This window comes from Thunnus thynnus, chromosome 17, assembly GCF_963924715.1.
Source record: "Thunnus thynnus chromosome 17, fThuThy2.1, whole genome shotgun sequence".
Classification (NCBI taxonomy): Eukaryota; Metazoa; Chordata; class Actinopteri; order Scombriformes; family Scombridae; genus Thunnus; species Thunnus thynnus.
The window spans coordinates 7,854,061-7,881,198 of NC_089533.1; the positions used below are offsets into that span (position 1 = coordinate 7,854,061).

The 27,138-nt window shown below is 40.5% G+C and overlaps 2 protein-coding genes across 4 annotated transcripts in view; one reads left to right on the top strand and one right to left on the bottom strand.

Annotated features, from left to right (window-relative positions):
• Positions 1 to 5,929: 5,929 nt before the first annotated feature.
• st8sia6 (ST8 alpha-N-acetyl-neuraminide alpha-2,8-sialyltransferase 6) lies at positions 5,930 to 15,333 on the top strand. The gene is made up of 7 exons (XM_067616364.1): positions 5,930 to 6,606; positions 9,249 to 9,314; positions 10,468 to 10,542; positions 10,825 to 10,969; positions 14,236 to 14,348; positions 14,470 to 14,562; positions 14,648 to 15,333. Exons 1-7 carry the CDS (start codon positions 6,515 to 6,517, stop codon positions 15,105 to 15,107), a joined length of 1,044 nt encoding a protein of 347 aa, XP_067472465.1. The 5' UTR covers positions 5,930 to 6,514; the 3' UTR covers positions 15,108 to 15,333.
• Positions 15,334 to 17,780: 2,447 nt separating this feature from the next.
• The window catches only part of gjc1 (gap junction protein gamma 1), a 46,644-nt gene continuing 37,286 nt past the window's right edge, over positions 17,781 to 27,138 (bottom strand). For all 3 annotated transcript variants that reach the window (XM_067570443.1, XM_067570444.1, XM_067570445.1), the window contains exon 2: positions 17,781 to 23,078. In XM_067570443.1, coding sequence (XP_067426544.1) covers positions 21,567 to 23,024 — 1,458 coding nt within the window. In that variant the 5' untranslated portion in view covers positions 23,025 to 23,078 and the 3' untranslated portion in view covers positions 17,781 to 21,566. The remainder of the gene's footprint in view (positions 23,079 to 27,138) is intronic.

Consider the following 27,138-nt stretch of genomic DNA (forward strand, 5'->3'; position numbering starts at 1 on the left):
CATGTAGTAAAGCAATTTCAAGAGCAAACAAGTCATACAGATGAAATCTTAACAGCTATTTAGCTGCCAGCAGAATAATCCCCATGAGAAATCAGATACAACAAAAGAAAACAAACACTTTCCATACAGGCTGAGAGTGATACTGCACCATCATACTGTACTGACGCACCACTGTTCCACTTCTGAAATATGGCATTGAATGCATATTGTCACACAATTTTACTATAAAATGTATAAAATATACTGGTACAGAGCTCATGATTGAAAAATATCTTGTAGTTCTGGATAAAATGGAAAATTTCAGCAGCATATTTTATAAACGGTGAAAAGTGTTCCTGGCAGAGGATTTGTTAGAAGGTAAAAAAACAAGCTGAGGTGAATAGTTCCCTCAGATATGGGAATGTTTTATGTTTCTGGAGTTGGAACAGATGATTAATATGCAAACATTTGATAGAACAGGAAAGATGTTTGTCAGTTGTGGTTTTAGAATGAAAATATCTTGCAATTTGTGTCATTTGTAATATTAAATTTACTTTGAAAGCAGTCTTTGTATTGCTTAATCTTGTCCCCACCGCCCCCCAGGAAGTTTTCCATCTGACCATACAAGATTTCTACAGAACTCTGATTTCAATCCAGTTATGATTAATTTTATTACCTACTCTCTGAGGAATGCTAATCCTTCTATTAACTTTCTGTGTGGTCACTGTTTATGACCTATAGTGACTCTTGTCCCTGACCCAGAGCTAGGATAGTTTAGTTTTTTAAAACTATTTGTTATTGAAATGTTAAATCTGTAAATAATTCTGAGGCATACAAGATAAATGTCCTTTTTAAAAAAATATTTTAAGGTTTAATTAAGGTTTGTTGCCACCTAGTGGCGGTAGCTGGAATGAGACATCAGACGGTTTGATATAATTACAACGGATATCCTGGCTCGTGGCAGTGGTGAAAGAAGTACGCAGTTCTAAAAATACTACTGTAAAAGTAATAGCACTCATCATGCACAAGAGCCCATCGATAATGATGCATATTATATTATTGGATTATAATTTTTGATGCATTGATGTGTGCATAACTTTGATGTTGCAGCTTAAGAAATTACGATTTGTATAACAAATCAGTATTTATCAGTTGATTACATTTTGTTGTAATAGTCTGATGCAATGTAACTAATAACTATTGCATTCAAATAATTGCAGTGGAGTAAAAAGTACAATATTTGACCTCAAAATGTAGTGGAGTAGAAGTATAAAGTTGCATTAAATGTTACCAAAAAAGTAAAGTTGTTAAAATACAACACTCGAGTAAATGTACTTAGTTAATTTCCACCACTGAGTGTTGGACAATACTGTTAAACAAATGTGTAAAACCTTTCTTGTGATATAGATTTAAAATAACAGTGAGTTTTGTATTTGACAACAATGGCATCTTTAACTTGTTGGGACCAGATTTTTAAGTGATGATGATGACATATTTTACTTATACTGCGTGCAGTGACTGTTAATTGTACATTCATTTCCAGGAAGAGACACTGTCAGAAATGTTAATCCACCTGTCATCTGGTTTCAAGGCGTGTGTTTTTTTTTTGCTGTTTGTTCCTGTTTGAAACCTTCAAGTGGTTTGACTGGCAGGAACTTTCTGTTTATGCAACGGCTGTATGCAAATGTAATTGAGATAAGTACTGTGTGGCAGCTGATCTGTCAAACTTGTTATCACGCAGTGTTAGGAAAGGACATAACTTGTTATCACATAATGTTAGGAAAGGACATTTTACTTCCTGTTATCTAGAGAGTCAAATAATCCTGAGGTGCCTTGACATGTGTTGATGTATAAACTGAAACGAAGGGATACAAAAGTATTTTCTCATTGTTACACACAAGCTATCTGCTCCATTCAAGCTATTAAGGATTGATTTATAATACTTTGGAATGGGGGGAGGGGGTCTCTCATGTCCATTATAGCAATAACAGGATATGTAAATAATTCATGTGCCCCTCTATGTGATTGTACATATGTATGCCTGATACCTGCAGCAGTATGTGGTGTGGTTTTGGTTCACCATGTCTGTATTTCTGTGTTGACATCACTGCTCAGTTCCGTGTTTTGGTTGTGTGTGAGTGCTTATGAGACACACAGAGTGGTAACATTTCCAACAGGCACGAGGGTAACCAGGCCTCATGCTAAGCAGCCGTGGAATGCACGGGGATCAGCTGTTCCTCGACCACATGACCCCATTACTGCCCCCCTCAGGCCCTCCTCTTCCATCACACCTCCCTATAGAGCCATTCACCAGTCACAGCCGTTGCAAGTGGAGTGGAAGGTGGTGACAATTAAAGGGCTCACAGCTGGAGAAAGCCCATGAAATTATTCCATCAGGCGGCTGTGAAATTAAGTCCCACAGCTCATGATTAGATCTCCTGGAAACAGGAGTTAAAATGCACAAAACTGTCTCAAATAATGCCAGAAGACTTAAGATTGAGGCTAATACAGTTTAGAAGTTTACATAGTTAGTTTAAAAGTTTAAGTTTAGTTTAAAAGATTCTGTGGCCTGTTGGATGTACAGCATAAGTGGTTCCCAGCCTTTTACCATTAAAGGACCCCCTATTTTACCACTGGGTAATCTGAGCTCACAATCCTACTTCCTGTGTAGGAAGTTCGTGTAAAACTAACATTTTCACTAAGACAAACATGTCAAAGGGTTTTTTTGGCCCTGCTTGTTTCCGTGCTTGTGGTGAGAAGGTGGCATTGCGGAAGATGGTGGTATTTATTATCTGATTTACATTTTTGATCTTTTGATTGCATGGGGAAATGCATCTTTAAAAATGCAAAGTTCTCACCTTATATTCATCTGTTTATTCCTCAGCCTTTGTACAGGTCTATCATCCAGTATCATACTGTATGCGGTACATCCGCCCTAAATACATTACATCCTCTTATCTGCATCAGTCACTACTCATTTACAGAAAGTCACACCCTCTCTAATAGAGACAGAGATAGTTTCTCAAAATGGTCATGATGCCTGTGTAACATTTTGGCACTGGAGTTTCTGCTTATCAAGTTATCACAGGTTAGAGTCAGACAAATGTGAAAATAAATGTTTATCCAGCCTGACCTAGTAGGACCAGAAAAATAGACAGTTAACAATGACAAGAAGTGTCAGTTTTGTCACCTGCTGCATATTATCTGTCCTTTTTTTTGTCCTGATATGATAAAAACTAACCATCTTAAACAAAAAGACATCAGTTTAACAGGAAGTTCTACGTGCATTTAGGGGAAACCCATCATTAAAGGATGTAGTTCCGGTATGGAGGCAAGCCCGGTAAACATCCTCAGCTTTTTTGTGTGCTTTATTTAAGGGAATTACTGGTTGCAGACGAAGCAGAGCAGCAGCAGCAGCTTCATCATTGCTGAGGGAGGTGTGAGAAGGACAAGGTAAAGAGATTTATTAGGTGCTGTTTGAGTGACAATGGGACCTTTGTCTATCTGTCTGCCATGTGATAATGTCACGTGGGTCTTTAGAGAAGTACCTCATTTCACCCAGCAATCTCTTACCCTACTTCTTCTCCTTTATAGCCTGCCACCATGAGGCATGCTGTACTCAGACTTCCTGTCAACAGCAGCTGGGAGGGTCAGGTGGGAAACATGCAGGCACAAACACAGAGTCGTGTTTCCATCACTTCAGAGGACATTACATTGACTTACATTACTTTCCTGGAAACTTATCCTAACCTTAACCACCACATGCCTAACCCTAAACCTTATTTTAACGTACATAACCCTAAACTAACCTTAACTTTAAAGTCTTCACTCTAGAATTAATGATTTACATTAAGGGGACTTGCTTTTTGTCCCCTTAAGGGAGGCAAGTCCCTGCAACAGATTTACGGCCCCACAACATGAAGAATACCTGGACCACACACACATAAACACACACTTGCCCAGCACTATGCAGACATCAACTGCTGACATATGCAGAACATTTGTATGAATTGCAGAAGTTTTGCTTTGCACTGAATCCTCCTCCTCTCTGCAGATTCATGAGAAAAAGTTACCTCTCAATTACGCAATCATCAATCACTGAGAAGAAGATAACAGCATGATTCATTCATGCTGAGTAAAACAGACCGGGGGCTTTCTAGAGGCACACAAGAGCTGCACAAGGGTCAGAAATCCATGTGTTACAAGATTACGAATGTCATCTTGAAAAATCACTTCTTTGGCTATAATGTGGTTAAATAGCTTATGGAGTCTTTGGATGGAAATGGCATTGTCTGTAATAAGCTAAAGTGCGCGGGAGGCTGCAGGATGGCCTGTAATGAGGGGAAACCAGATGAGAGGTCTGGATATTTGATTTAACAGAGCGCCAGAGAAGCAAGGTGTTTGCTGCTATACCTCTTCAATGATACAGTAGTGGGGCTGTGGCTCCCCTTTTCTTGCCCCACAGCCTTCTTATTGCTTCCATGCTGGAGAGAACAGTTCTTCCCACATTTCTTTTCACATTCCTGCTAGTGTCACATGACGCATGAAAGGTCATGGGTGTGTGTATTCTCCCAGAGTCCTCACTCTCATGGTTGAGGTTGTTATCTCTCTCCTGATCAAGATACATCCAGGAAACGTCGGTGCTGTAAAGAGCCATTTATGTTTGTTTCCAGTCCAGGACGAGATTATCTCAGGTCTAGAAAAAAAAACCCTGCACAGAAGGAAACATTGAATATCAGAAATGATGCAAAACCCAGAAAGTACAGTCATTATGGCACCATTGCCAGCATAGCACACTTTCCCCTGTGAGAGGCGTTTCATGACTGTGTGTTTGAGGTAAAAAGCAGGTTAAGTATAACTTTATATTTCCTCAACAACCCTTTGTTTCTATTGGTACTATTAGCACGATGATATTAGTTTCATAAACCTTCTTTATTGATCATTCCCTGTCTTTCGTCTGGCCACAGCAAAGCAACCTCAAACAAGCCCAACGAGGCAAGGTTACTGTAAACCCTGACGACTGCCAAAACAAAAACTTTCCAAAGCCTCTGTTGTTATGGATTTTCTGTGTGTGGGGTGGTGGGACTGCTGTGGTACAATTCAGCTTACACAGCATGGAGTTACAAGGCGTTATGACTTTAGGGGAAGGAGCTCAGCATGCAGTTTTCCACTCAAAACCGAAATCAGGAGGGATAAATGTAGGGCGACTGGGTGTGGCCATCTGTTTGTGGGAATTTATTGAGAAATGCTCCCCATACGCTCAATATATTCCCCATAACTCTAACATTTCCTCAAAGCTTTTATTCCCCTTCCATCACAGCTGGCTTCACAGCTCCCAAATGAAAGCCAAACAACGGATGAGTTATGCCTCCCCTGGGCATCAACTCACCCACCTCTCTCTGCCTTCTGCTTTCTCTGTCTAGCTGCCTCAGGCTTTCTGCTCATGTCATTTCCACCGGTTGTTACGTTGCATCATTGTTTCAGCCAGCAGCGCTACCATGTGAGAACCAGGTTCCCATCTCAGCTGGGTGAAGACTTCCCTTCCTTGGCCCCCAACACCCTCCCACCTATCAAACTGAGGAACACTCTTTTATTGTCAGAGAGTAGTTGTTAAGGCTGGCAAAGTTTCACATTGGAATAAAAGAGGCTTGTGTGCTTGTAGGTAAGAGTTTGGGGGATATTAATAGTTGCTATGATTGGATGGGAAGCCTGTGCCCGTTGCCTGCTCTGCCACTCATTGGTTTGAGAAACGAGGAACTCATTGGTTTCCTGACACACACACACACACACACTAGTCAAGAGGCAAACTGTAGGCTAATTCAGTACTGGGCACTCATGTTACTGCCTCCTTTTTGTGTTACGGGGAGAGGGGCTTAAGGGGTGTGGGCGGAGGATGGCTGGGGGAGGGAGGGAGAAGCCGAGAGGAAAGGCTGGGGCTCCACGGAGGGGGTGGAGTACAGAAGAAGCTTTAGCTTTGGGACTACACTGAAAAGTAGGATTGTGAGTTTTTTTGTGTGAGAGGAACACATGAGAAAAAGAGAGACAGAGGGAGGAAGATGGGTGGTCCAAAGAGACATCTCAAGGATTAAAGAAGGATGTGGAGCAACAAAAGACCGATTTCAACTAAGCTGACCTGGACACAAACAGAAAGAGAGGGAAGACAAAGTAGAGGTGCACAGAAGACAGAGGATTTGCCTGAACAAGAACAAGAACGAGCCGTCAGGCTGATAACTGAGGAGGCATGTCTTACTCACCCAAGGAGGAAGAGAAACAGTAAAGTCAAATCAGACAGGAGGAAAGAGGGGGGTGGGGGGTGGAGGGATAAAACGAAACATAAGAAAGCACAGAGGCAAAAGATTAACACCATTCAGAGAGAGAGAGAGAGAGCGTGTGTAAGGTACAGCGAGAGGAGAACGAGCCGACAGAGGGAGGTTGATAGAAAAGAGATAACGGGTGTTTAGAAAGGTGAAGCAACGCAGAGAAAGGGACAGAAGGTGAGGGGGCGAGTGGGTGAAGTTAGCAGGAAGGGAGAGGTATGAGGGAACTGAGTTCACATATCTCTTTGATCTTCATTCTCCTCTGTTTGGGGAGCCTGCTGACCACTGTCACCTGGTACATACTTGACAAGTAAGTGTCGCTTTCCCAACCACCTATTGTATCTGTGCTTTCATATCATGATTCATTTCACAATACTACACATTCTTAAAAGTAAAGATACTAGCATAGAATTTTGGAAAATGAACTGAATAACTGACAGGTTAATATGTTATATATATGTTATATATGTTTTTCTGGTAACAAGTTATAATAAGGGTAGAAAACATATATTTAAGTAATGCTTAACTACCTGCCAATTTACATTCATTCATTGATTATCTATTAAGTGTCAACTAATCACATAAAGTAACGTGAGTCATGCATTAGTTTGGCATTACTTCTGTATGATTTGTACCCTTATTATAAAGTGTTCATATGTTTTCTATGTGTGGAACATTGAGTGAGGAAGTACTTGTTTTTTTTTATATGCAAACAGCCTTGTTTGCGTACACAAACAATGAATCTATAGAGTCACTTGAAATAGAATTGGAGAGGCTGGAACAGGAGCAAGCACAAAAACACCAATCTGAAATGAAATGCTCTTTTGCAGTCTCTCATAAGTTGTCAGATTTTCAGTCTTATAGTCCTACAGGTGTAAGACTCTGTGAAGAATGGGAATCAGGCAGATTTTTAAAAAAAATCTTAGCTCTTATGTTCTTGTCAGAAACGTAACAAAACAGGAAGAGAACAAGCTGTATTTACAAGCAGAACATAGCCTACCACAGACCACAGACACTGCCATGGACATACGTAGATACATTGCTGAAGTGTGGAACAGTAACAAAGGTCTGTGTACACTGGTTGTTCATTTATGATTTGCAATGCTGACAATTTTACTGCTACACTTTCCTCAGTCGATAAGAATCCCTGAATGCAAAACTCTATTTGCTTCAGTGTTTATTGATGAATGTGCAGGTTAATAGGGTGCTAGTTTTGCAGTGCTGGAATACATTGTTGATCTTTCTCGGATCAAACTCAGCAAATAACAAACACCAGATATTGGGAGGGTGACAACCTGATGACCGTGTGGGTTTACCTGCATTCTTACATTCCTCAAACTTCCTCAATCAATCAACTTTTTTCTTTGTTAAGATGGCATGGTTTAATGAAGCTGCCTGTCAGTTATTATTGTGCCTGTTATTATCATGGGTAGATATCCAAAGCAGATATAAGCAAGGCAATGTAATTAGCTTGGTACATTTCAACAACCAGCGACTTGGAAAACAAATAAATATATTGTGGCTAATATTCAAGTTGGTTTAATGGTTGATAGGTGTGTCAGGTGTGGTTCGTACCATGGCATTCAGGTGAAACTGCATGCCATGCTAATGGATGCGATGGAGTGCATGGGCCATCAAAGTTCAACCTTTTGATTCAAGGGCAGTTAAAGGTACATTGGGTCAGGACTAGAGAATAGTGTTGCCGGTTACAGTATGAAGCTCAGTGGATCCAACTGCAGAGCCTAATGATAGGTCAAAACATCATTTAGACATGAATACTGGGCTTCCATAGATATGTTCACCCAACGTTTAACATATTTCACCATGTGTATTGCAGTAGAAATGACTAATTAAGAAAAGGTAGCTTTTAAGACTGCAGAATAATCAGACAAAAAGTGTATTGGATTATAATCGCTGAGTTTACCTTTAAAAATATCTGGAGAGGATCTTTAAGTGACTTTTTTTATTTATGCCTTCACCAAATTAAGTCGCGTCACTACCAGGTTTACAGGTGCATTAGGTGTGTCGTTTGCGCAATAGCATTCAACTAAAACTGCCTGTCGCATAACTTGATGTAGATAGTATTGTAAATGTAAAAGTTGGGAAACATGCCACCAATGTTATATTCTCTGATTCAAGGGCAGATAAAGGTACATTACGTCAGAGCTAGAGTATAGTGTTACCTGTTACAGTATGAAGCTTAGCAGATACACACTGCAGGGCCTAATGATAGGTCAAAACATCATTTAGACATTAATACTGGGCTTCCATAGATATGTTCACCCAATGTTTGTCACATTTCACCATGTGTATTGCAGTAGAAGTCACTAAGTGAGAAAAGGTAGCTTCTAGACTGCAAAATAATGAGACAGAATACACTGAAACATGGGTGCCAGTGGAGAAGTACTTAATGTCACTATAAAAATCAATCCAATCCAATCCACCATTTTTATTTTATTCAATTTTATTTTTCTCTCCTTTTGAATTAAGTTAATACTGGTAATTGATGTCTTCTTCTTCTGTCAGTACTGCTCTACAGTATTAACCTTGTATGTTACCTGTGTTGTAAGATGTGAGTACAGTGAGAATTGAAGGATAGTAATAATGTTTATGACTGATATTGTTTGACGGGTGGGGAAGAGGGTTTGGTTCAAACTTGCACATTTGTTCAGGAGGGTTAACAAAGGTAGGACTCAATTGTTTGTTAATTAATTGTCAGAATTCTGTATTTTCTATTTTTCTGTTTACATTTTTTGTGAGTCAATTAGAATAAGATAAAAAAAAACAAATAATATGCCGACATCAGATCTAACTGTGCAGAACAGGATTTTCTTCTTTGCTGACATAACAGACAGACAGTCATGAGGCCAACGCAACACAATGCGGGCCCCTATCAGATTCGATTGTCTGTGTTCTGGCCTCTGCATTTTTCTCATCTTTGTGTTTCTACAGTGATGTGGAACCTTACAAACCACCTCCTCAAAAAAAAAGCCCTGGCAGGCTTTGTAAAGACTGCAGGTGAGAGTTAACACTCGTAGTTTCTCTTTTAAGTTCCCCTCCACATAAAATGTGTTTTTTGTTAATCGTTGCTTCAGTTGAGTCGCTTTTTGAGCAGAGTGCAGAGTTTTGACACTAGAAAGCTGTTTTCATGTTCATCTGGTGAAAGTGGAAAGTTTCTCTGTGCTTGTTGAAAATCCAATTTTAAAGGACGGGCCTATGAGCAGGATTTATGGCATCACAACTAGTTTGGAGGCCAATCATGGTCCAGTATGCAACTCACACAAATGTGATGTGGAAACTAGAAGCTTTCAGTGCACAAACACTGATAATGGACTTTACAATGAAGTAGGAGACATATTGTCTCCAGCACTTCAACTTCTGTGATGAAATATATTTGCATATTCATATATTCTAAAATTTTTAGTAAGGGAGAGGAAGTAAATGCCATTTTAAAGATTTTAAAGTCTTATTTTGTGGAAAAAAACATATCAGACACACATTATTGTTCCAAGCAGAGTGTTTTTATATGTCTTAAAGGTAGAGTCAGTCATTCCGCAGAAAGATTGTTGATATAACAACACACCTAAACAAATATACTACTCTCTTTGTGCTCCTTTAGACGCTCCGCCCCCCAAATTCATGGCCACCCATTGTGAAGGCAACGGCCAAAAGAGAAATATGACAAAATCAAACAACTGTGCGGGGTGTGAATTTTATTAAGCCGTAAAGTTATGCATAATTAAGGATGTGGCTGCTTTGAGTGACAGGTTGCTAGCCGCTAGGTGGTTTGTTTCAGCAACCAGGCTTCATTCGGCTCACCTCAGCTCCACCTCTTTGCCCATTTTGGATTAGCGGGGAGTTAGGTGGAGTCAGGCACTGCCAAGATGGCGATGGCCGGAGCCACCAACTTTGAGCTTCAAAACCACTCTTCAGAAACCAACACACAGAAGGGACAACTGGCGGACAATGAGGAGATATTGAATTTGACAAAAAATGTATTGAATTAGAATCACTGACTTTACCTTTAATACATGCCTGGAGGGGATCTTTAAGTGACCTTTTTGTTTATGTCTTCATCAACTTAAGTGATGTAACCACCAGAGATTACAAATTTGACTGTGTGTTTGTGTGTGTGTGTGTGTGTGTGTGTGTCTGTGTCTGTGTGTCACAGGGCAATTATCAACAAAGTAAAAGAAAGTTACTCTCAAACCTGGAGGAGGCAAGAGGACAATTACCAAAAGTTTAGGTAAAAAAGCCAACATCTTCTCAAAGGTTTAAACAAAGGTCCATGTGAGCTTTGTGTCCATGTTGTTTTGGTAGAAAGATGAAGAACTAGATGTAAGGAGAAGCGAAAATAAAAAATGTGTGTTACAATAGAGGAACTTGACATGCAACTGTTCTAAATATAACCATTTATGAGGTCATTTGAGTTATGGTGACAGAGAGTCTTTACTGAGGACCCAAGACTGCTTTCAGTCAGTTCTGTCAGTCAGCTTTGCTATTTAACAAAGTCCTTGTGGTTCCCCAGATCTCAGCTGAGAACCAAGTGCAATGGCTTCGATAAGGCGATCATCACCCAGGCCAACACTCCTATTGGAACAAAGCTTGTATACGACGGGGAAAAGAAAAGGACCCTCCTGGTGAACTCTGAGATTTTCAGCACCTTTGCAAAGGTATGCTACTCGTCATTCATGAATATTATCACAACATCAGCTGCTTGCTTGGTGTCTTGCTTGTTCCTCAAGTGTTGTTCCACAGTGATTATTTCACTGCTTGTCATGTGTCTGCTCACATGTTGGCTCTTTGATAAACATGACACAGACTGGTTTATTTTTGGTAAGGTGCTGGTGTTAAACGGAGTGACGCACACTTCTTTCTGTTTACCCCAAACACTAAATACATGTTGGTTTAATCATGTAACATGCTTAAAGCAAATGTAGTGTCTTGTAGCAGTCGCTTTATACGTTTATTAATTCTGCAAGTCTGTGTTGTGTAAAACAAAGAGAACATCTTCTGCATTTTAAGAATTTGTTATGAAAATGTTTTAAAAATAAATAAAAAATATAAAACATTTTGGGAAAAACTTTTGGTTTGCCCAGTTTTGAACAGAGGACTTATTGATCTATAGTCAAATGTTTTCATGTATGTTGCATATAAGGTGACTTCAGCATATGCTTTAACACACATTTAGGGACATTTTACAATGTGAGAATAGAAAGTAACTCTGTGAAATCATTTTTGTTAATGTAACTAGAGAGGAATTAATCGATAATGATAATAATTTATAATTGATAAATGGTTGATAAGTAACATAATAGCAGATACTGTAAATACCTCATAATTTATTAAGTAATTACAGTATCTGCTAGTAGTTCATTACTAGTTAATAAATAAATATCTTCGACTTGACATACTGAGTTGTTCCTGATTAACTCTGAACCAGATGCTGAGCTGCACAAAACAGTAAGACCCTTTAATTATTCATTCCTATAATATTAATAAGTTGCCAAGCTTTTTCTTGAAGTGTGGCAACCACTCAAAAAAGACAAATGACAACCTTTCATTGTGACATGAGCCTGTAGCATTACACATGAACACAGGACAATATTTATTTATTTATTTAGATAAAATTATTATTATTCATATGGGACCATGTACAATATTAAACAGAGTTAGCTTAAAATTAATTTTTTTTGGCAGTTCTTTGGCAGGTCACAATTAAAACATAAACACTACAACAACTAGACAAACAACACAGGACACATATTCCTACACAGAGTGAAACCAACAAAACTCAGAGTCAGAAATGACATTAAATCGTCTTTTTATCCAAAATTGTTCATTTAAATGCTTTTTACAAAATAAGAATAAATATAATTATGAGCCACAGAGTGAAGAGCCATGACACTTCTTTATCTTCTGTCTTGTGAAAAGATTTCTTATCATGGCTATAGTATGCACGTGTCTCTTCACCATCTGGAGAGTTCACTCAGTTATATTGACTGTTAAACTTGCTGTTCAGTTCACATCCTTATTGCATTGATTTTGAACACAATAAACAAGACAATAAAAACTGTGAATACAAAGTACAAAGTGTAATTTGTCCTACTTGACTTACAAAAAAAACTGCAATATCCTCCTCCAGTATGTCAAAATAATATATTTATACTAAAATAATAATGATAATAATAATAATAATAATAATAATAATAATAATAATAATAAGAAGAAGAAGAAGAAGAAGAAGAAGAAGAAGAAGAAGAAGAAGAAGAAGAAGGAGAAGAAGAAACTTTACAGCACTTTTCAAAATAATGTTACAAAGTGCTTTACATGGTTAAAACATTTAAGTACTAGAGATAAGAAATATAATCAGACAATTAAAATAAAATAAAACTTGAATAAAATATCCCTGGTATAAGATTAAAAATAATTATAATGGAAATTATAATAAAGGATGTCACTGACTCTACAAGCCTCAGATCTTCAGACAGGGAAATCCAGAGCTGAGTGGCCTTGACTGAAAAAGTCCGGTCACCTTTGATCACCAGTGATTGCACTCTGTGTTTCTTTCGCAGTTTTTATTGTTGTATCCATCTTCTCTGTCTTCCCTCTGTGTAGTTTTTATGGTTTTATTGTTTTTTTTTTTAATTTCATTTCTATTTTATTTTTCTTTTTTCTTTTTGGATTGTACAGCACCTTGTAACTCTGGTGTTGAAAGGCGCTTTATAAATAAAGTTTACTTATTTACTCACTAGTCTTGAGCCGTGACATATGAACAGCCAGAAGGGCCCTAAAAGCATGTATGACCTTCTCAAGATCAGGATGAGAGAGAGAAGATTTGATTTTTGACTATTATAGACTATTTATAGTAATAAAATAGTAAATTAAATACATTAATTTAAAAAAGCCACTCAATTCACCAAATGAAGGAACTGGGAACAGATGGACTTGAGCACTGTAATATTTTTGCCCCACCCCAGCATCCAAATAAAAAAGCTGAACATGAACTAGATCATATATTATTTTATCACCTGATGCCCCTGTTGCGTGTCTGGACAAGCAGACAGTTCAAAAGAGCACACCATAAAACATTGAAACAACACCTTTAATTACTTCACCCGTAAATGAATCTGATGTTTGCTTTCACGCACAACAGAGTTAGCTTTTATGAAGGGTGACATCAGCAGGTATTACCACTTAGTAGTGAAAGACATGACTCCGAGGCTGTTGCCAAGAGAGGACTGATAACCACCGTTGGTTAGAGTTCACTGCTCATGTATATGGCACATGTTCTCAACATTCTCAGGTTTTGTGTGTAGCTGATTTGGTTTTACGCACAAGATGAAGATGATGTATATCATTGAAGCTCTTGGTATGTGTCTTGGTAACAGTGCGGTCAAACATTTAACCACTGGATAAATCCAAACTATTCCCAGGCCACAATAAAGTGTTGCTAAAACCTCGATTTACATTTTCATGATCAGTGTGAAAACCACAATAGCACTGAACATTTGAGCCTTTGGTGGTACTATGTTTGTTCTGCCCTGAGTAACCTGCAATGAGGTCTAACATCTGAGCGTAAGAGGCTACATTTTGTTTCAGGAATCACAATGTGTTCACTCCAGTGCTGGGTATCAATCCACAGGCTCTGAAGTCTGCCTTTTTAGACCAAATATGTCATAACAGTCTCACCAGGCCTGTCCTGTTTTAAAGGCTTTGCCAAATATGGCTGAGAAATGCAGCCTTCTTTTGCCTGATTTTTTAGGGAACAGCTGATATATCCTTACTAACCATAGTAACAATAAAATTAATCAAAATAAATGTATAGATGTCCCTCCCTCAACGAGTTTTTTGTCTTCAACGCACAGTATATCATAAACAGTAGATACAATATCTTTATTTTGTTTAATGATAGTAATTCCTTGTCTGTTGAATTCAGGAGCATCCTTTCTTAAATAAAACATGGGACACGTGCGCTGTTGTCGGGAACGGAGGGATCTTGACCGACAGCAAGTGTGGAAAGACGATCGATTCAGCTCAGTTTGTTATGAGGTGAGACAGGTGTCCAGCGTAGTTAATTGAGATGCTGATGACGATTAATCAACAAAAATTATGCTCATCTCTGTTGAAATTCCATATAAACATTTCAGTTTATTCTTTGTTGTTTGTTCAGGTGCAATCTACCACCTTTGAAAGATGGCTATGAGAAACATGTGGGCATGAAGACTGATCTTGTGACAGCGAACCCGAGCATCCTCTTTGAGAAGTGAGCGAGCGAATGAATCTCATTCGATTGTCACCAAGTAATATTCCTCTTCTCGTTACTTCACATATGCTGTTTTTTTCCCCAGGTATGGGGCTCTAATGGGTCGTCGCCGTCCGTTTGTGGAGAGTCTGCAAACCTACGGAAACTCCCTGCTTCTCCTTCCCGCCTTTTCCTTCGGCCACAATACTCCTGTGTCCCTGCGGGTCGTTTACGCCATTGAGGATTTTAAAAGCCCTACTCGTCCCGTCTTCTTCAACCCTGAGTACCTTCAGAGTCTGGCTGCCTTCTGGCGCAGCCAGGGCCTAAAAGCAGGACGGCTCAGCACCGGTTTGATGATGGTTAGCATGGCACTGGAAGTCTGTAACAATGTGCAACTGTATGGGTTCTGGCCCTTTAGTAATCACCCACACGAACTCTATTCCCTGACTAATCACTACTACGATAACATGAAGGCTAAGGCAATCCACGCCATGCCTACTGAGTTTAACCTTTTGCTGCAGCTGCACACTCAGGGCGTGCTCAAACTTCACCTGGGAAATTGTTGACCATGTGCAAAGTAGTTCTCAGACCTGGGGACAGCTGACAGCTCAGGAGCACAGTGCCTTCTCTGTAGCCTCTGGATGAAGCCAGTCACTCATGAAGTCATTCATGTACCTTTGAATGAATGGATGTATCTATTTTGGATGATGACATGGAGGAATTGGGTCCAAGCAAGGTGGATGCAGAAACTTATAGTTAATACTAAGCTGGCCTATCAGCAACCAAGACATTTGCACTGAAATCAAAACGCACCAACCATAAGACTATAAAAATCCTGCAAACAGTCTTGCAGTGTATTTACAGCTGTATTTATTACTACAAATGTTCCAGCTGGAATCTAGAGGGAGTTATTTTGATTTAACTGGGAAGCCTTTGTGAGGCCTTGGTGGGGGGGTTTATATTGTAGTGCCTTATTTGATTGATCATGGGAAGTTTTAGATCAAGCTGAATGTAATTTTAAGAAAATCAAATACCTCCTTTACTCAAAGATTGTCTGGCTGTGAAAACTCTAACATCTTATGAAAGCACCAGCACATTGAATGTAAAGAATCTTTTTTGACATTTTTGTTAAAAAGCACATCAGACATTTAACCACTTTGAAAAATATTACGGTACCTTTACATACTGATCACACTATTGTTATATACAGCCGGTGCTGGGAGTGGATGGGATCATTTCTGCTCGCTTGTTTTAATTCCGTTTGACTGACGCTGGAGGATGTGGTGCAAGGGAAGGGTAAAGGGTTGTTTCCCAGAAGCCTTGACTGGAAACCATCATGCTTGCAACTCTGTAGGCTGTGGTTATCAGATGACCATAAATGAGCGTTGAAGGCAAGGACTAAACAGGTAAATAATATCACTTGTAAACACATTCAGGAGATCTTTTCTCATTGAGTCAAAACTTGTGAGGGTCTTATTCAACTGGGAGTATTACCAGTCACTCTCATACTTTTAAGTCTTACAGTGACTTTTTGGTGTCATAGAGATAAATTATGTACGAGATGTAGGTGACCAAACTTGAGAACTCCTGGTGAGTTAATTTTGTGAATGTTTTGTAATTTTGTTTTGTTTTGTTGTTTTGTAAACAACACGAGGTGAGAGGGAAAATGAAGCTGAAGTTAATAAATATTTTTCAGGAAAGTTACTTGTATGTATTCTTTGGCTGGAGTGGAGTTCACTTGTCTAACCAGACGGAAAAAAAAAAAAGCTTTTCCCCTAGACGTCTCAGTTTGCATGATTTAGTGTCTTTGAGCCATTAAGTGTCCCAAACCTGCCAAGATTTGTCACTGGGATGCAGTATTTCTACTTACAAACAGCACATAGGGCCAGTTTTAGGGCACAGTTTGTGCTCAGTGTTCATGTCATGGCTGGATAGAGATTTATTAGCTATTGATTCTCATCTTTTTTTTGCTACGGTTTGGTACAAATTAGAACCTGGTGTAAGATATATGTATAGTATGCTGGTATACTGTGTTTGCAAATGAATGAATCCATTGTTATATTTCTTTTTATTATTTGGCCTCATGTTTTTCTATATTTCATACAGCTGTGATATCAGTGGCCGATACATTACTGAACCTTCCAGTTCACTAAGTTTCTTCTGCGTGCCCTGCTGGAGGGCATCCCACCGTTACATGAAGACCAGACATGCAAACATCTGGATGATTAAAGAAAAAACAGACCAGGGAAGCCTTGGAAAGCACTGAAGCAGTTTTTTGTCCCTATCTTCATTCCTTGCCCACAAATTGATAATGGTAGCTTGTGTGCGCCGTCTCTAAAATGACATCCACGTTGGGTTAGTGCATCCGGCCAATTAGGCCATTAATGGAGTGAAATGTTTGTTTCTTTTTAGAGAAAATAGCCCGCTGCCACAAGTTGCCATCCAAGAGAGTGCTCATATCGGCAGTGACCTCATTGTACATCCAGCTGGAGCACTCTGCACATTCCCAACGGCCAGTCTCTCAAGGGAAAGTTTTTTTAATTTTTTATTTCAGAGAATCACAAAAACATACTTTCCATTTCCATTTTTGTTGTCTCTTCTCCAGGCAGTTTTGGCTGCGAAGTCACTAATAACGACAGACACACGGTGGAAAAAGAGAGTGAGGGCGCATATTCATCTTTATGCATGTCATATTTTCAATTCCTAAGTGTCACTGGATGATTTCTTAACATTTTTCATGGTTCAGTCTGTACTGAGGAAGTTATTTTATGTTATTGAATGTGATTTTTCAAAATCAGTGTCGAATTGGAACAAACACTGAGGTCTTAATGCATTAATGTGATTTTAAGCCTCACAGACTCAGATGTTCTCTCATCACAAGCTGAAGTTCAGCTGTCACCAAATGAACTGCCAAAGTGACAAACAAAATGACATGGCTGACATGAGCTGAAGTGACATCTCTTCAGTCTCCTGTGTTGTTCCTGCCAGTGACACAGCATCAGCCCACACGACTTTAATTCTCCTGATAGGACTGCAGACACCCCCCTGCTCACACATCTCATACATCTCATACTGACAACAAAAACAGGACAATACTCAACGTTTCAAGACTGGGAATCCTTTTATTTCCTGACATTTTATTTCTATTATGCAGCTACCCCCCCCCCCCCCCCCCCCCCCCCCCACCCCCACCCACCCACCCACCCCCCAAAAAAAAAGATGCAGAGACTTAATTCAATATTTGTTTCTGATTTATTTTTTGTAGGAAAATAGGTCTTTTAACATGCAAATCAAATGTATTCATCAAAGAATATGAAAAAAACAAACATATTTGCCAAGGGATACCAGAATGGCACTCAAAGATATGTACATTTTACAAAAGGCATAGAAAAACACACAAACACACAAAATGCATGTATGATTCAGAGTTTGTACTGGTTATACCACTAATTTTATTGTCACATCCCACATGGGTGACTATAAGAAACATGTAGGGAAACAACACGGCCTCACTACAGTCTTTCTTCTGGTGGACATTGTGGTATCCCTGATGAATAGACCCTCAAAAGACTCTGATTATATCAGACTTATACAGTACCAGTCAAAAGTTTGGACACACACGCACAAACAAAAGGATGAACACACCCTCCTATTCCCCTAAATGAGGAAGTGTGCCCAACCTTTTGTTTTATATGTGAATGTTCAGTACAGAGAGAACTGAAAAAGAATTTCCCATGTCATCATTGTTAATCACTCTTAACCTAACGAATTCCTGATAAAACAGAACCTGTTGTACCTGTGAAAAGCTGTGACACACCTGAATAACCTTTTCCCACAATTGTAATTTCATTCATCCTTCCTCCAATGACCATGTCTTCTTAACTGCTTTCGGTTTTACACTACACAAACCGGCCAGGTCATTAAGTTAATTGTGCAATCTAATGTAATCCAGTACAACAGCTCTGTCATGAATTCTACTTCTACGAAGCTTATACGGTTTCAGTTTTTGTTGACATTGTCAGAAAGGTGATAATTTTACTTTATGTTTATTGTTGAGGTTGTAGTGGGTGGTGGTGGAGTACTGGAGTGCATTATACTGAAAAGTGTTCCAAATACTTTGTCCACTCCATTAACATACATGAGAGGGGCAAAATATTAGGAGTACTTTTTAATATAATGCAGTCCAGTACACCATCACCTCCTGTGTTTGCTCGTAGTGCGTCTTTAAAAAGCCACAGTCTCACATTTCGGAGACACACGGTTTTCACAGGACAGCGACAATATGCTGAGAAAATAAACCATTTCTTCAAGCCATTTCTTTCCAATGAGCACACTCTCTTTCTTTTTCATTTGCTCTCTTTCTCAGTCACTCAATAGACAAAAGAGAACAGGGCTAGACAAATAAATAACAGTGCCACAAGATAATTCTTTTGACCTGGATAGCTGCCCGAATTCCTTACTTTCCCCTACAAACAGACCAATCTGAGCGACAAAACCTAGAATAGTTTTTGAGTTGTAAGGCCAAGCTGGCAGTCATGCAGACTTTAAGCAGATGGGGTCTTTTAGTCCCCCGACTGCATCTCCTATAAATGCACCTTCTTCAGACAGGAAGTAGCCCTCTAGTGGCCTTTGCTTACTAACTGCAAAGCATCTCCAGCTGAATTCTGTTTACAGTTTGTTTCCATCTATTCAAACAACAGCAAATACTTGGGGAACTTTTCCTCCTGGGGAAGTATTTAATTAGGACTGATTGGCCTTCAGGGGAAGAGACTGACTGACTGGGAAACTCAGTAAATCACCTGTGGCTTATTGGGATCAACATTGGCGTCAGTGGAGCCGGTGTCAACAGCTTGGAGAGGAGCTGACTGAAATGCTTGGGTGATTTATGTCTGTCTGCTGCTGGCTGGGATTGCCTGTAGGTAAACAAACCAATCAGAGTGGCTCCTATTTCCCATTGTTTCCATGTTAGAATATACAGCACAGGGGGATTGTTTGTTCAGTTATTTCACTATTCTGTGAGAAAGGTGCAGATCTGTCATATGAGACAGGACAGAAAATGCCAGCTTTTCAGGTTTTGCTACCCTGTCATGAAATTAATGACTGCTTGTTTAGAAAGCTACTGTGGTGCAAAGCTTGGAATGGTTTGAGTAAATTGTTACATCCTGTCCATTTCCCAGATGATCTCTTTAGCCAGTTTGTCTCCACACACACAGCTGTTCAACAGATCTCAGGACAATGTTGGGAAAGGAATAACATTGTTTATCAAAATACAGCCCAGAGGGTTGCTACATACATTAAATACTAATACTGTAACATACAAGGAAAAGTCTGGCTTTTTTTTCTTTATGTCATGAAGTCACTGTAGCCTACACTTTATAAAAATATATTATGTCATATTTCACATTTTTTACAATTGGAAGGCAATTAAAAACACAATAACCATAAATACCCATACAACTAATTCATTTTTAAAAGAACTTTTTTTCTTTGTATTTTATTTTACAAAACCTTTATTGAAAAAAAGGGTGTTTTCATATAAAACACTGGCTCCATTTAGGAGTTTGGTATTTTAAATCCTGTTCCAAAAAGCAATACACATACTGTAATACAAAAAAGAAGTGACTCTTATAAAAAGGGTTGGTCTTACGTAGGCATTTTTCCATGATTGGAGTAGCATGGCCACAGTATTCCAAAGCTACAAACAACCAGGCCTCATAGCAGCCTAGTGTAAAATCTTGGCACTGACACTTGCATCACACAAACAGTGTTTGGTCTCACTATATTATAGTAATGGCTTTAAACCTTTTCCATAACGCATGGTGATATTGCAGCCTTGTGCATCTAACACTGAACTTGTACTGCTGGGAAGACTTGACTGACACGAGGCTTGTCAATAGAAAAGGAACATTACAACTGGTTAAGGTGTTGCTGGATGCAGGTAGCGTTGGCAACTGATATCTACTCCCGTATACAGGAAGCATCATGGAAGATACCACCAGAGGGCAGTCAACTACAAGGCAGATGGAAACACTAGTGGAGAACTGAGCGCCTTGTTCAACAGCCATAAAGAGCCAGAGAGAAACTGAGAAGTTATAAAAAACTGGATTGCTTATGCACCTTGTGTAAAATGAACATTTTCTTTCAGGAAATCTCAGATGTGGACTGGATAAAAAGCCCAACTGCTGTACTCATCAGATCCTGAGCAGCAGCTGGTGTAGCACTGGTTTCAAAATACACACACTGAACATATACAAACACACGGTCAAATGCAAAGTCACAGCAACATAAGACTGTTACTGACTCTGGAGAGAAAGCAGACACAGAACATGACTGACAGGACACTGCCTTCAGGAAGGTGATCCTCTCACTGCATTAAAAAGTCACTGCTTTAGGCGCTGCCATTGAATTATGTTGTTTCATTTTATTGCATTTATGTTGTAATGACGTCATTACAATATGAAGTCACTGCTTTAGTTTGCCAGGGCATAGTGATGACATGGCATCCCATTGCCTTTGCATTATGATGGTACTTGATGTCATTGTATTTTGATGTCCGAAGAATTAGGATGCCAATGTATTAATGGAGTCAGTGTCTTTGCAGAGGAGCGGCCAGAAAAAGAGCTAAGCCAAATCTGGGATCAATCTGATTTGCAACAGAACTCATTATCATTCAGTAATTTTCCAAAGCTCAAATCCCTAAGAAAGGATGAACAGGAAGACAACAGAGGTCAATGATCTGCTTTAGGACTTGAGGAGAACGAGACATGAAAACGACTGTAGCCTAATACAGTTTGTGTTGGTGTGATGTTTCAAGTTTGACAGTGATAGCCCAGACAAAACAAATTGTCAGCTGCAACATCACGTTTTTTTTTTTTTACACACCTCAGTACACAAAAACACATCTTCTCCAGCTTGCAGGATTCTTTAAGGCACAGTGGTGTTTAAGTATCCAAGAAAGACTGCAACAGCTTGTCATCCAATCCTTAATATATACATGGTTTTAATATATGTCACTATTTCTGTGTTTAAATCCATACAGAGGGCTTTCCCTCTCCTGATTTGCTGCTGCTGCTGTTGCTGCTGCTGCCTCCTCCACTGCTGCCTCCTTTCCCATGCTTGAGTCTATGCTTACGCTCCTTCTGAGTCTGCGTCTGTGGCTGCGGTTGAGCCTGGATGATGTTACTTTGGGGCTTGTCGTCCTGATTGTCCCCAAGCTGCTCCTCTGCCCGGTGCTGCTGACTGTAGGCCTGAATGGCGGCCTCCAGTTGCTCATGAGCTTGCTGAATCATGTCTTTGTTCAGAGCCACACGGGCCTCCCCTCCAGTTGGAAAATTATCCTCATTGCTACCAAACTGCTGCTGCTCCTCTTGGGCAATGTTTGCCCGGTTCTGCTTGCATGCCATCTTTGCGTTGCTAAGGTCTGTGTAGGGCATCTGCTCTGGCTTTACCACAATGTTGTAGCCTGGTGGAGCGGATGGGGTGTTCCACGAGAAAGGGTAGCCAACATAATCGGCAGCCCCGTCTCCACCCACTCCTCCCTCAGAACCTGCTTCCGGCCCTGGTCCCCCTACTGAGCCCTCCACACCCCCGGTGGTGCCCAGCAAGCCCAACTGGTACTCGTCCTCTTGAGGTGGGCAGCGCCGACGGCGAAGAATGTCACAGATGGTACCAATCCCCAAATGGAGCATCTCCCAAATATTGAGCATGAGGCAGAGGACGGTGACACCATACATGATGCGCAGGAAGATGGTCTTCTCTGTAGGCCTTGACACAAAGCAGTCAACACTGTGGGGACAAGGTTTACCCGAGCACACAAACACTGGCATCACACGAAACCCATACAGCAGATACTGGCCTGCAAGGAACCCTGCTTCCAGCACTGTGCGAGTCACCAGCTGCAAGACGTAGACCCGCATCAGCCCCTCATCTTGGATACGCTTGCGGCCGTCATGGCGGACTTTGGGTCTGGGTGCGGGTTGCAGTGGATCTCGTGGCCTTTTTGGAGGTTCAATCTCTGGCACCTCATAGATCATGGGATCATCCTCCTGGTCCTCCTCAGTCTCCTCGATGCCCCGGTGCTGGCGCGCTCCAAAGCAGATTTTCCTGGGCTTCCTGTGTGTGTAGCCCCCTCCTCCTGTTCTAACAGCAGCAGAACCAGCTCCCCCTTTGGCTTCATCTAATCGTGCAATCTTGTTGACAGCATACCCCATGTACATGAGAGAAGGCATTGCCACCAAGATGATCTGGAAGACCCAGAAGCGGACGTGAGATAGAGGGGCGAAGGCGTCGTAGCAGACATTCTCGCAACCTGGCTGGCCCGAATTACAGACAAACTTGCTCTGTTCATCGTAGTAGATGGATTCTCCCCCAACGGCAGTGAGAACGATGCGGAAGACGATGAGCACGGTGAGCCACAGCTTCCCCACGAAGGTGGAGTGGTTGTGGATCTCCTCCAGCAGCCGCGTGAGGAAGCTCCAGCTCATGGTGTCGCTGGACAGTGGGGCAGACAGTGTCCCTCTCTCACCTGCTCACAGACTCTGGAGAAAGAATAGAGGGAAGAAAGGAGAAGACAAAGGGAGATAAGAAGACAGTATGAGTTCACAATAAATGCTTCTACTAAAATCTATAAAACATTTCAAAATTTGATCAAAGCAACTAGTAGGATTTCTCAGAATTTTTCTGCAATTTCAGCTGCAAATTGTGAAAAGGGGTGACATAATAATTGACTTAATTAAACTGAGTGTTCCTCTCTGAGCTCAGGCAATCAATATCTCCTTCATTTGATCTGTTGCTTCTTGCGGTATAAATACACACACATAGAGTTCAGAGCTCAGTGCCATGGGGAGGGTGCTGTCAAGTTCTGGTTTTTTATGGAATTAGAAGACCAAACAGGGTGGAAAGAGGATATCGGTATTAAAAAATACCATCAAGCAGCACTGAGAAGGCAACGAAATAATCCAAATAGGGAATTTGCTATCACCAAATACACACACACATTATTTAACAGCCTATCTCTTTTTGAAGAAATAAATCCTCTTAGTGAGCCTTCTTCTGTGTGAGGTGCAGTTTCAGGATTGTATTAACTTCACTGGTTTGTTCTGGTTGGGAGGTAAATGGCATTGTGCTGTGCTGTGTCTGTGTGTGCTCGTATGCATGTGTGTGTGCATTTGAGCACATTTTAGGAAGAGGGACATGTTGCCTATGTAGGTTAGGTCTGGGCTCCAGGCAGTCCATCCAAACCAGCAGAATCAGCAGGTGGCCGGGCACAAACCGTTGGAGCGGGGAGTTAGACAGCAGACCCACATTAGCTCAGGCAGTGGAGCTGAACCCAAACACTGCTGTCCCTCAGGGCGGCTTTGGGGGATGAATATGACACCTCCACAGATCTCTCCCCCTTATGAAGCCGCAATAGTGCATGGCTTATTGTCAGCTAGACTGAGAGGAAAATCCAACCATGAATACTAGCTTAGGTTCGGTTTAAAGGGCTTCCAGGGACGATATCCTTACCAAGCAGGTCGAGAGCTTAGTCGAAGCTGGAGCTGGAGCTGCAGCGAGAGGGAAAATTTAACTGAAGGAGACGAGTAGGAGTTCCCAGCCCTCTGTTTTGTGTCTCCAGTTGGAGCAGAGAGGGTGGAAATGTTATGAAGAAGGCTTGCGATGAAACATGTGTCGGGTATTGATCATTCTGACCATATAAGGACTGGGAGCTGGGACACAGGAGGTAGATGTCAGGAATCCTCTGTATGTACAGTACATGCACACTCCAGTACGCGTATTACTGACATACAGTAAGAGGCCTGAACTGTGTCCAATCCTGCGATCAGACTATGCGGTTGCGGTCTTTGTGTTGAGAATGCAAACTGTGAGCGGCTGTGACCGACATGTATGAATACACAGCACATGGCCGGAGTGGAGTAAGAGGCTGCCACAAACACACAGAGTCATATCAGTGTCTGTCTGACTTTTCCCGCATTGCATCATTGTATTTCTTTACATAACTCTTACTCCTCCTGTCCTTTCGCTAATAATATCAAGATTCATTCACAGACAAACAGTCCAATGGAAAGGTTAAACTGCTTTAATTTCTGTTTTGAGTTTTTCTACCTCTCCTACATACATGCCTTTTCTATGTTGTATTTTCTATGATCTATGCTTTCTTTTTGGAGAACTTACTTGACTTTCTGAATATTTATAATGTTGAAGATGGATCACCAGTGGATCTGCACTCTCTCTACTCTACTGCATTCAAATTAAGACATTTATTAAAAGTCTCCATCTTTTCTTAAGCCTGGAAAATGTTTTGTCTGACATGTTTGATGTATTTGGGATCTCCACAAGAATTTCAAATAAAGTTCTCTGGGTTTGTACAATGTTTCACTTTGCAACAAGAGTTTTGTTTAATCTTTGAGTCAAACAGTTTTCAAAAGAGTCATATTTTGGGTGTTCACAGTCCAGAAACAGTCCTTGCAAATTCACAAGATACAGAGATATGTAAATAAAACCTTGTTCTTCCTCTATAAAGTTGTTTGGTAGTTTGTGTACCAGGAACTGTCGTACACCCTCCTGACCAGGAGAGACGCTCCAGCCCAGGCATGCAGCTGCCTGGACTTTATACTCCTGCTACCTTAACTACATATAACCTGGCATTTTGCTTTCTCATCCAATTTATGTCTGTGTGAGCTAGTGGGGCAGTTAGGGGTAAGAAGCTGACTCTGTGCATTAAGTTACCAGGATGAGTCAGCCTCCTGAATAGCACCACACAGCCACAGCAGGCAGGCTTTCTGTCTGTTACTCTGAGATAAACAATGAACAGCAAATTGGTGGAAATCATGTCACACGTGAAAACATCAAGAAACACACAGGATTTTGGTTCCAAAGTGAGAAAAGGAAACAAATCCAGTGTAATTCCTCTGTTATTTGACATAATAGGAGACTACTATTGAGCTTTGAAAGGAAGTCACATTCAGGATCAGTGGCTCAATAGCCAAAAGTCCAAAAGGTCATGACTGTGTAATTGCGGGTCTCTCTGATACTTTTGAATCCATGACATAGCCTAAAGCCCTACCAGAATAGCACAAGGTCATAGGTCAAAAAGGTCAGGACCTGAGGGGCGAACTCTCCACATCACGACTTCTCATGCAGACTCAAACAGACAGATAAAATTACAATTGCCATCACTGGAGGGATCCCCTCAATCACCGGCTCCCATCCCTCAGGATCCACAGAGATTCACATCCAGACTCACAGACTGGCACACACACACACACACATACGTGCATCCGTCTCAAGAAGTATTCCATGTAAAGCCCTAATGTTCCTGTATGCAAAAGCATCATGATTATGAGGACCACAGCACTGGGGTTAGCTGAGGCGCTCCTTATTCACTATAGTGACTCATCATGTGGACACGGTGCTCAAGCTGGAGGGCCCCGGGCTTGGGAGGGACACCAGGGGAATGAGCCAATCATGGGACAAACCCCGACCTGTGCAGGGCACAACTGCAGGTGGATGAGAGTTGTTATTGCGCAACAGGGAGATGCGTTGTAACTGTATGCATCATATAGGGGAGTTCTCTGCAGCAACAGGTGAAGGTATGTAACAGGTGTGCCAGGGAATGGTTTTTTGTCGACAAATACTAACTTGGGAGATAAAGATATCAGGATAAACTTTAAGCTTGTGGCATGTATGCTATGTGGAGCACAATATATTTGAAATTTTGCACATAAACACGTGTAGGTGTATATATAACCAATGTTTTGTGTATGTGTAACCAGAAGATATCTCGTCATCTCGTTTTAGATGTTTAATGGTGTCTTGTAGTTTGTTAAAGTTTTTTGAGGTTAAGAAATATTAAAGATTCAAAGGTTTTATTTGTCACATGCTCATTAAATAAGTGTAATGAAATGCAGTGTAGCATACCCTTAAGGCTGTGCTAAAACACTAGTGTGCAATAAAGAATAATAATAAAGTAAAATTCAAACTATATGAAATATACATACGAAAATACTCTTGTGTATAATGGCCTGTTGTATTGGTAAACTGAGCAATTTCATCATATAAAAATGTAAAATGTACCTACTGTATCAGTTTTAAGGCAAGCTGTACAATAAAATGCAAATGTGCAGGGCAATGCGAAGGATTCACGGAGGACAATGCTAGACAAGGTCATGGATGATAACAAGGTCAGAGGTCACCTCCATGATGGCCTGAGGGAAAAAGCTTTTTCTCAGTCTCTCTTTGCTGGACTGTTAATAAACTAATTCATATTTTTTTTAGTAAACCACCTTCTTAATAAGGGGGAGTTCAGAATTTATAAAAAACTCTTGCTCCTTCTCTGTTTGTCTACATACTGCATATCCCTGCTAGGCTTTGATATATGTAGATACATGTATAAACACACACACAAAGCCACATACATATTAATAGACGCAGGCCAAGGGCAGTCTGGCTAATGAACGTACTGTAAATGGTAGAAAAAGCTCTAATGAGTGTATGTGAGGGTAATGGATTTATTAGCCTGTGGTTGAACTTTAATCAAGTGAAGCGTATTAACATGTACAGACAAAAGAAACATATTTAACTGCTCTATGAAACTAT